This window comes from Centroberyx affinis, unplaced genomic scaffold (genome assembly GCF_046629955.1).
Source record: "Centroberyx affinis isolate AG114_WGS23_722 - 3 ecotype Tasmania unplaced genomic scaffold, CSIRO-AGI_Caff_v1 ptg006218l_1, whole genome shotgun sequence".
Lineage (NCBI taxonomy): Eukaryota > Metazoa > Chordata > Actinopteri > Beryciformes > Berycidae > Centroberyx > Centroberyx affinis.
In genome coordinates this window covers 44340-55000 of record NW_027283156.1, presented here as the reverse complement: position 1 = coordinate 55000, position 10661 = coordinate 44340, and the positions used below count along the sequence as shown (strand labels likewise).

The following is a 10661-nucleotide window of genomic DNA, read 5'->3' as shown; positions in this document are numbered from 1 at the left end:
TTCACCGGTCGATGCGCCTTTTAACCTCAATAGCTCCGTGTCGATAGCATATTTTTTCTCAAATTAGGCTTTTTTATAGAGAGGAACGCTGTGCCAATGTTTCACAGTGATGATAAAGTCAGAACCACCTGCTGCTGTGATCCAGTTGGTCCAAACCCACAAACCCACTGAGTGTTTTCTGTGAACCAGCTGACTGAAAGCTGCTTGATGTTTTCTTTAGACAACAGCAGTGTCCCAAACCTGATGACTAGAGATGATTTCTGTACATTAAGAGCGATGACATCAGCAGAAGACGTATTTTAAAGGCATGATTTTACGTGGGTAACGTGAAAGTACTCTAACACTTTACTTTTACAGTTTCTCTCAGTCGCTTTGGTACATTTCTCGAATCATCCTCGACATTTGCAAAACAGTAAGTGCATTTCTCAAAACAATTCGTACAAATAGCAAAACACCATGGATTACCTGCAAAAGCCAGTCTCTTGCTCAAAATCCTTAGTTCATCTCTCAAAAGTAAATATCTGTGTCAATGAACATGTCAGTGCATCAGAATGACAAGTCCTTGTGTCATTGTGTACGGATAAGACTAAATAAATTGCTTAGTCATGTTGTCAATATAACAGTGTACTCTGGAGGGATTTCTGATGTAAACTATGGCTAAAGTTTTGAAGACAATTATTGTAAATTGTAAGTTACACCTTAGTGTATGTGGGAGATTGATTGCAAGAGACTGGACAAGATTCACATTTACGCTTTTACTGTTTGTACTGTAATTTGTTGACAGACCATGTCACTGCGATACAGAAAGGAAAAGACAGCACTGCATAGCACAAAGAAAAAAAACAAAAGTAGAAATGTGAACATAGGACAATCTCCTTAGGGAAAACTGTACTGCAGTACTGTAGGAATTACAGTGCAGTCTTCCTACACCTCCTGACGGTCCTGTCTAACCCAAACCCAAAGACTTATGCGATGAACTAATGCCTAAATGTTGTGGGGGGTGAGACTATTCAACAGAGACCCAGTATAATACATTTTGATCAACATGACATAAGCAATTGATAATGTAGGAAACAGCAGAGAATTGTACATAATCATTTGCATGGATGTACCAAAGCATTTGCAACTTGTTCAAAGAAATGAGAAACTGCTTTTTTGATGCACAAGTGACACAATGATGTGAAGATTGTAGTTTTGAGAATTTCAATTCTGATCTGAGAAATGTACCAAAGCGACTGAGAAAAACTGTAAAACAATCTGGGAACCCGTCGTCTATCGGTCTGATCGATCAGACTCTGGGGGCGACGGCCGATATTTGGGGGTTTCCGGTGCAGCCGGCGGACATCCGGACCGAGACTTCCTCTTCCTGAGCCGGTCATCGTTTACAGTCCGATTAGAGACTTGAGACACGAGAACGGAGTCTGAGTCGAGAGACGAGTCTCATATGCAGATTTCTGTTTATAGAGATTAGCCCAAATGTCGTCCGGACCTGAAACACCTACAGAAAGTATCGATGTTTGTGTTTTGTGTGGAGAAACGTTCGACTCTCGCGTCTCAAGTCCGTCCTGCAGGTTCAGTCCGTCCTCCAGGTTCAGTCCGTCCTGCAGATTCAGTCCGTTCAGCAGGTTCAGTCCGTCCTGCAGGTTCAGTCCGTCCTGCAGGTTCAGTCCGTCCTGCAGGTTCACTCCGTTCAGCAGGTTCAGTCCGTTCAGCAGGGTCAGTCCTGTCCTGCAGGTTCAGTCCTGTCCTGCAGGTTCAGTCCTGTCCTGCAGGTTCAGATTGTTCAGCAGGTTCAGTCCGTTCAGCAGGTTCAGTCCGTCCTGCAGGTTCAGTCCGTCCTGCAGGTTCAGTCCTGTTCAGCAGGTTCAGTCCGTCCTGCAGGTTCAGTCCTGTCCTGCAGGTTCAGTCCGTTCAGCAGGTTCAGTCCGTTCAGCAGGGTCAGTCCGTCCTGCAGGTTCAGTCCTGTCCTGCAAGTTCAGTCCGTCCTGCAGGTTCAGTCCGTCCTGCAGGTTCACTCCGTTCAGCAGGTTCAGTCCGTTCAGTAGGTTCAGTCCGTCCTGCAGGTTCAGTCCGTCCTGCAGGTTCATTCCTGTCCTGCAGGTTCAGTCCGTCCTGCAGGTTCAGATTGTTCAGCAGGTTCAGTCCGTTCAGCAGGTTCAGTCCGTTCAGCAGGGTCAGTCCTGTCCTGCAGGTTCAGTCCTGTCCTGCAGGTTCAGATTGTTCAGCAGGTTCAGTCCGTTCAACAGGTTCAGTCCGTCCTGCAGGTTCAGTCCGTCCTGCAGGTTCAGTCCTGTCCTGCAGGTTCAGTCCGTCCTGCAGGTTCAGTCCGTCCTGCAGGTTCAGTCTGTCCTGCAGGTTCAGATTGTTCAGCAGGTTCAGTCCGTTCAGCAGGTTCAGTCCGTCCTGCAGGTTCAGTCCGTCCTGCAGGTTCAGTCCTGTTCAGCAGGTTCAGTCCGTCCTGCAGGTTCAGTCCTGTTCAGCAGGTTCAGTCCGTCCTGCAGGTTCAGTCCTGTCCTGCAAGTTCAGTCCGTCCTGCAGGTTCAGTCCTGTCCTGCAGATTCAGTCCTGTCCTACAGGTTCAGTCCTGTCCTGCAGGTTCAGATTGTTCAGCAGGTTCACTCCGTCCTGCAGGTTCAGTCCGTCCTGCAGGTTCACTCCGTCCTGCAGGTTCAGTCCGTCCTGCAGGTTCAGTCCGTCCTGCAGGTTCAGTCCGTCCTGCAGATCAGCTTCCACACACTGATCCACTCTGTAGACTCAAGATTAGACCAACAGAGAGCTGCAGCCAGGAAGCCAAGTCAGAGAGAGTACAGACTCTGTCTGTGCCTGTCTACCTGTCTGTGCCTGTCTGTGCCTGTCTACCTGTCTGTGCCTGTCTGTGCCTGTCTACCTGTCTGTACCTGTCTGTACCTGTCTGTGCCTGTCTACCTGTCTGTGCCTGTCTGTGCCTGTCTGTGCCTGTCTACCTGTCTGTGCCTATCTGTGACTGTCTACCTGTCTGTGCCTGTCTGTGCCTGTCTACCTGTCTGTGCCTATCTGTGCCTGTCTGTACCTGTCTGTATCTGTCTACCTGTCTGTACCTGTCTGTGCCTGTCTACCTGTCTGTGCCTGTCTGTGCCTGTCTACCTGTCTGTGCCTGTCTGTGCCTGTCTACCTGTCTGTGCCTGTCTACCTGTCTGTGCCTGTCTGTGCCTGTCTACCTGTCTGTGCCTGTCTGTGCCTGTCTACCTGTCTGTACCTGTCTGTGCCTGTCTACCTGTCTGTACCTGTCTGTGCCTGTTTGTACCTGTCTGTACCTGTCTGTACCTGTCTGTACCTGTCTACCTGTCTGTGCCTGTCTGTGCCTGTCTACCTGTCTGTGCCTGTCTGTGCCTGTCTACCTGTCTGTGCCTGTCTGTGCCTGTCTGTACCTGCTCCTTCAACATCATCCTGATTCGTTTGAGTACCTTGTTGATCGATACTGATTGATCAGATCAGAGGAACTAAATCAGTTCAGTTTTGGATTGGAATGAAACCTGTCTGCCTCTCTCTCTCTCCCTGTCTCTCTCTCTCTGCCTGCCTGTCTCTCTGACCTGTCTCTCTCCCTGCCTGTCTCTCTCTCTGACCTGTCTCTCTCCCTGCCTGTCTCTCTCTCTGACCTGTCTCTCTCCCTGCCTGTCTCTCTCTCTGACCTGTCTCTCTGCCTGCCTGTCTCTCTCTCTGACCTGTCTCTCTCCCTGCCTGTCTCTCTCTCTGACCTGTCTCTCTCCCTGCCTGTCTCTCTCTCTGACCTGTCTCTCTCCCTGCCTGTCTCTCTCTCTGACCTGTCTCTCTCTCTGACCTGTCTCTCTGCCTGCCTGTCTCTCTCTCTGACCTGTCTCTCTCCCTGCCTGTCTCTCTCTCTGACCTGTCTCTCTCTCTGACCTGTCTCTCTCCCTGCCTGTCTCTCTCTCTGACCTGTCTCTCTCTCTGACCTGTCTCTCTGCCTGCCTGTCTGTCTCTCTGACCTGTCTCTCTGCCTGCCTGTCTCTCTCTCTGACCTGTCTCTCTCTCTGACCTGTCTCTCTCCCTGCCTGTCTCTCTCTCTGACCTGTCTCTCTCTCTGACCTGTCTCTCTGCCTGCCTGTCTCTCTCTCTGACCTGTCTCTCTCTCTGACCTGTCTCTCTCCCTGCCTGTCTCTCTCTCTGACCTGTCTCTCTCTCTGACCTGTCTCTCTGCCTGCCTGTCTGTCTCTCTGACCTGTCTCTCTGCCTGCCTGTCTCTCTCTCTGACCTGTCTCTCTCTCTGACCTGTCTCTCTCCCTGCCTGTCTCTCTCTCTGACCTGTCTCTCTCTCTGACCTGTCTCTCTGCCTGCCTGTCTCTCTCTCTCTGACCTGTCTCTCTGCCTGCCTGTCTCTCTCTCTGACCTGTCTCTCTCTCTGACCTGTCTCTCTGCCTGCCTGTCTCTCTCTCTGACCTGTCTCTCTCTCTGACCTGTCTCTCTCTCTGACCTGTCTCTCTGCCTGCCTGTCTCTGTCTCTGACCTGTCTCTCTGCCTGCCTGTCTCTCTCTCTGACCTGTCTCTCTCTCTGACCTGTCTCTCTGCCTGCCTGTCTCTCTCTCTGACCTGTCTCTCTCTCTGACCTGTCTGTCTCTCAGGCCGGTGTGTTGCTGGATGTGGACGGGGTCTTGCTGCGCGGCGGCTCGTTGCTCCCTGCGGCTCGCCGGGCGTTCAGGAAGCTGCTGGACTCCAACAACAACTTCCTGTTTCCTGTCGTATTCGTCACCAACGCAGGAAACTGTCTGCGGCAACACAAGGCCAACCAGCTGTCTCACCTCCTCGGGGTCCAGGTAGGACAGACAGGTAGAGGTAGGGAGGTACACAGACAGACAGGTGGGCAGATAAAACAGACATGTGGAGGAGAACAGTTTCAATTACCTGTCTCTCTCTCTCTCTGTCTCTCTCTCTGTCTCTCTCTCTGTCTCTCTCTCTCTCTCTCTCTCTGTCTCTCTCTCTGTCTCTCTCTCTGTCTCTCTCTCTCTCTCTCGCTCTCTCTCTCTGTCTCTCTCTCTGTCTCTCTCTCTCTCTCTCTCGCTCTCTCTCTCTGTCTCTCTCCGTCTCTCTCTCTCTCTCTAGATCGCCCCGGAGCAGGTCATGCTATCCCACAGTCCTTTGCGGATGTTGACTAGTTTCCATGATAAGTGTGTGTTGGTGTCTGGACAGGGACCGGTGACGGACATCGCCAACAAGTATCCTTAACATGACCTCTGACCCCTGAGAATGGTATCAGCAAGGTCCAGAGGCAGCTTTGACCAATGAGATTGCTTGTGTAAAAGAAGCTGTAATATATTTGTATTATTGAACCTTCACTGTTGGTCCAGTCTGGGTTTCCAGAAGGTCGTGAGCATCGAGCAGCTGAGAGAACATCACCCCCTGCTGGACATGGTGGATCACAACAGACGGCCCAGACTGCCAGTATGTACAGTACTGAACTCTAACTGTAATATAACTAATATATAACTACAATATAACTAATATATAACTACAATATAACTAATATATAACTACAATATAACTAATATATGATTACAATATAACTAATATATAACTACAATATAACTAATATATGATTACAATATAACTAATATATAACTACAATATAACTATTATATGATTACAATATAACTAATATATAACTACAATATAACTATTATATGACTACAATATAACTGTAGAATGTTTTTGAGTTTCTAGTATTTGTCGGTAATCTAAGATATCAGCGTTTCTCTGTTTCAGTCGTCTCCTCTGCAGACTCTTCCTAAAGTAGAAGGTAACACACAACTACACAACTACACAACTACACAACTACACAACTACAACTACACAACTACACAACTACACAACTACACAACTACAACTACACAACTACACAACTACACAACTACAACTACAACTACACAACTACACAACTACACAACTACAACCACACAACTACACAACTACAACTACACAACTACAACTACAACTACACAACTACAACTACACAACTACAACTACACAACTACACAACTACACAACTACAACTACACAACTACACAACTACAACTACACAACTACAACTACACAACTACAACTACACAACTACACAACTACACAACTACAACTACACAACTACACAACTACAACTACACAACTACAACTACACACCTACAACTACACAACTACAACTACAACTACAACTACACAACTGCAACTACACAACTACAACTATACAACTACACAACTACAACTACACAACTACAACTACAACTACACAACTACAACTACAACTACACAACTACAACTACACAACTACAACTACAACTACACAACTACAACTACACAACTACAACTACAACTACACAACTACAACTACACACCTACAACTACACAACTACACAACTACAACTACACAACTATGACTACAACTACACAACTACAACTACACAACTACAACTACACAACTACACAACTACAACTACACAACTACACAACTACACGACTACACAACTACAACTACACAACTATGACTACAACTACACAACTACAACTACACAACTACAACTACACAACTACACAACTACAACTACACAACTACACAACTACAACTACACAACTACAACTACAACTACAACTACAACTTCAACTACACAACTACACAACTATAACTACACAACTACAACTACACAACTACACAACTACAACTACACAACTACAACTACAACTACAACTTCAACTACACAACTACACAACTATAACTACACAACTACAACTACACAACTACACAGCTACAACTACAACTACACAACTACAAAACTAAAACTACACAACTACACAACTACAACTACACAACTACAAAACTAAAACTACACAACTACACAACTAAAACTACACAACTACACAACTACAACTACACAACTACACAACTACAACTACAAGTACACAACTACAACTACAACTACACAACTACGAGTACAACTACACAACTAGAACTACTTATTTTATTTATTTTTATTTAATCATGTTTAACCAGGTAAGTCAGTTGAGAACCAAAAATAGTAAACAGTAAAAACATAACCACAATAAACAAACAACATGACTCAGTTTAGAACATCACAATATAGCTACAATACAAGTACAACTACACAACTACAGCTATGCAAGTAGACTATAATATATCATAATAATAATATACTATAGTACCTAGCATAGTACTACCATGGTACTAGCTTGGTAATGAGTAAATGAGTTTACAGTTGACCTGGGTATATAACATGGTAAATTTTAATGGCTGTTATTATTGTTTCAATGCCCCCCCCCCACCCACCCCCCCAGCGATCATCCTGTTCGGTGAACCAATCAGATGGGAGACCAACCTCCAGCTGGTGATTGACGTGCTGCTGACCAATGGGAACATTGGCTCCGCCTACGAGCCGAATCTGTCCACCCACCTGCCGGTACTGGCCTGTAACATGGACCTAATGTGGATGGCCGAGGCCCCGTCGCCACGGTAACCAACACACACAAACACTCACACACAAACACACACACACACACACGCTACAGTAAGTTAGTTAGTTACTTAGATTTAACTAGTATTAACTATAATCCTATCTTTCTCTCCAGGTTTGGTCACAAGGTCGTCCTGCTGTCTGGTGTTAGCTCCATGTTAACGAGTCTTAACTATGATGTAGTTAGTTCGTTTATTAGTTAATTAGTTAGTTAGCTAGTTAGTTCCATGTTAAGTGGTGCTCAGTCTGTCCTGTGTGCAGGTTTGGTCATGGGATGTTCCTGCTGTGTCTGGAGGCGGTGTACAGGAAGCTGACCGGTCGGGAGTTGACCTACCAGTCTCTGCTGGGGAAACCCAGTCTGCTCACCTACCAGTACGCCGAGCACCTGCTGAGGCTGCAGAACCACAACACTCCTGTTACCACTGTGTACGCTATAGGGTGAGACTGTTTACTGACTGGTTTAATGACTGGTTTAATGACTGGTTTAATGACTGACTGGTTTACTGACTGGTTTACTGACTGGTTTAATGACTGGTTTAATGACTGACTGGTTTAATGACTGGTTTAATGACTGGTTTAATGACTGACTGGTTTACTGACTGGTTTAATGACTGACTGGTTTACTGACTGGTTTACTGACTGGTTTAATGACTGGTTTAATGACTGACTGGTTTAATGACTGGTTTAATGACTGACTGGTTTACTGACTGGTTTACTGACTGGTTTAATGACTGGTTTAATGACTGACTGGTTTACTGACTGGTTTAATGACTGGTTTAATGACTGACTGGTTTACTGACTGGTTTACTGACTAGTTTAATGACTGACTGGTTTAATGACTGGTTTAATGACTGACTGGTTTACTGACTGGTTTAATGACTGGTTTAATGACTGACTGGTTTACTGACTGGTTTACTGACTGGTTTAATGACTGACTGGTTTACTAACTGACTGCTGACCTACCATTCACTGAGCACCTGCTGAGACTGCAGGCATGCTGGGGGTTGTAGTTCCTCCCAATCTGAGGAGAAACCTCATGTCACTGAGGAGAAACCTCATGTCACCCTGAGGAGAAACCTCATGTCACCCTGAGGAGAAACCTCATGTCAGCCTGAGGAGAAACCTCATGTCACCCTGAGGAGAAACCTCATGTCACTGAGGAGAAACCTCATGTCACCCTGAGGAGAAACCTCATGTCACTGAGGAGAAACCTCATGTCACTGAGGAGAAACCTCATGTCACCCTGAGGAGAAACCTCATGTCACTGAGGAGAAACCTCATGTCACCCTGAGGAGAAACCTCATGTCACCCTGAGGAGAAACCTCATGTCACTGAGGAGAAACCTCATGTCACCCTGAGGAGAAACCTCATGTCACTGAGGAGAAACCTCATGTCACTGAGGAGAAACCTCATGTCACTGAGGAGAAACCTCATGTCACTGAGGAGAAACCTCATGTCAGCCTGAGGAGCTTTATTAACATTATGTAGCGCTGTACTTTCTTTTTCTTTTTAATTTGTACTAAGATTGTAACCATTTGAAAATGATGAAATACAAGTTTGAAAAGTCACTAATAACTAATTACAGTTTAAACATGTTAAGTTACTGGTTACCACACAAATTAATGTGAGTTCTCACCAGATTATAACACAAAGCTGTTCTTATTCTGATTCCTCCTGTTGCCTAGCGACAACCTGATGACGGACATCTACGGTGCTAACCTGTACAATCGCTACCTGGCTCAGCAACGTGCCGCCGTGACGACCGCTGCCAAGCTGGTTGCCCAGGGAACCGGGAGTCAGGTGACAGCGGCTCCAGAGGAAGAGCTGGGAGGAGCCGACTGGGAGAGTCAGCTGGTTTCTACGGCAACACACTGTCATTCCATACTGGTAGGTAGAGACAGACAGGCAGACAGAGAGACAAACAGACAGACAGGCAGAGAGACAGAGAGACAGACAGACAGGCAGACAGAGAGACAGACAGGCAGACAGGCAGACAGAGAGACAGACAGGCAGAGAGACAGAGAGACAGACAGGCAGAGAGACAGAGAGACAGACAGACAGGCAGACAGAGAGACAGAGAGACAGACAGACAGACAGAGAGACAGACAGACAGGCAGACAGAGAGACAGAGAGACAGACAGACAGACAGACAGACAGACAGACAGACAGACAGACAGTTTCCTGTGATGTCCTGTCTATAGCTCTGTGGTTCCTGCTGATGGAAAACTGTCTGCAGGAAAATAAAAAGTTTGTTCCAGTCCAGGATTCAGTTTCACCTGTGGAGACGTTACCTTTCTCTGTGCAGTTTGCAGGACAGGCACCTACCTGTCTGTCCTACCTGACCTGTCCTGTCCTTCCTGTCTGTCCTGTCCTACCTGTCTGTCCTACCTGACCTGCCCTACCTGTCTGTCCTACCTGACCTGTCCTGTCCTTCCTGTCTGTCCTGTCCTACCTGTCTGTCCTACCTGACCTGCCCTGCCTGTCTGTCCTACCTGACCTGTCCTGTCCTTCCTGTCTGTCCTGTCCTACCTGTCTGTCCTACCTGACCTGCCCTGCCTGTCTGTCCACCTGACCTGTCCTGTCCTACCTGTCTGTCCTACTTGACCTGTCCTGCCTGTCTGTCCTACCTGTCTCCTCAGGTGTGCACGGGCGTCTATGACCCTCGCTCCCCGTTGCCTAGCGACTGGAGCCGTGCTGTCAAGGAGACGGTGTTCCACGGTCACCGGGACTTCCTGCTGGACCCGGAGCTGGTGGAGCCGAGCCACATCGTGCAGGACGTGGAGGCTGCTGTGGACCTGCTGCTGCAGCAGGAGGCTCCGCCCCCGACCTCTGACCTCTGACCCCTGACCCCTGACGTCTGACCTGAGCCTGGAACAGGACTTCAACCTCTGACTCTTAAAATGACCTTTGACCCCTGACCCATGGTGTCTACCGAAGCAGATCAGAGCTTTGTTAACCCTGTAACTGATTTTAATGAACTAGTCGCTTTAATAAAATAGTTGTTTTTAATAAAGTACTATTTTTAATGAACTTGTAGTTTTAATAAAGTACCATCATTGTGTCTCTTATCCTGCTTATATTGCTTTATATCATAGTACAAGTTATTAAAAGTATAATATAATGTAGAACAGAATGACTTAATATTAAATGGTT

At 46.7% G+C, this 10661-nt stretch overlaps 1 protein-coding gene across 1 annotated transcript in view; it reads left to right on the top strand.

The window, feature by feature from the left end:
* Positions 1 to 10348, top strand: part of LOC139638232 (uncharacterized) — a 14618-nt gene extending 4270 nt beyond the window's left edge. The window contains exons 4-13 of the mRNA XM_071512299.1: positions 1572 to 2041; positions 2192 to 2246; positions 4617 to 4808; positions 5095 to 5207; positions 5340 to 5433; positions 5755 to 5788; positions 7333 to 7507; positions 7770 to 7946; positions 9194 to 9395; positions 10148 to 10348. Coding sequence (XP_071368400.1) covers positions 1572 to 2041; positions 2192 to 2246; positions 4617 to 4808; positions 5095 to 5207; positions 5340 to 5433; positions 5755 to 5788; positions 7333 to 7507; positions 7770 to 7946; positions 9194 to 9395; positions 10148 to 10348 — 1713 coding nt within the window. The remainder of the gene's footprint in view (positions 1 to 1571; positions 2042 to 2191; positions 2247 to 4616; positions 4809 to 5094; positions 5208 to 5339; positions 5434 to 5754; positions 5789 to 7332; positions 7508 to 7769; positions 7947 to 9193; positions 9396 to 10147) is intronic.
* Positions 10349 to 10661: the final 313 nt, after the last annotated feature.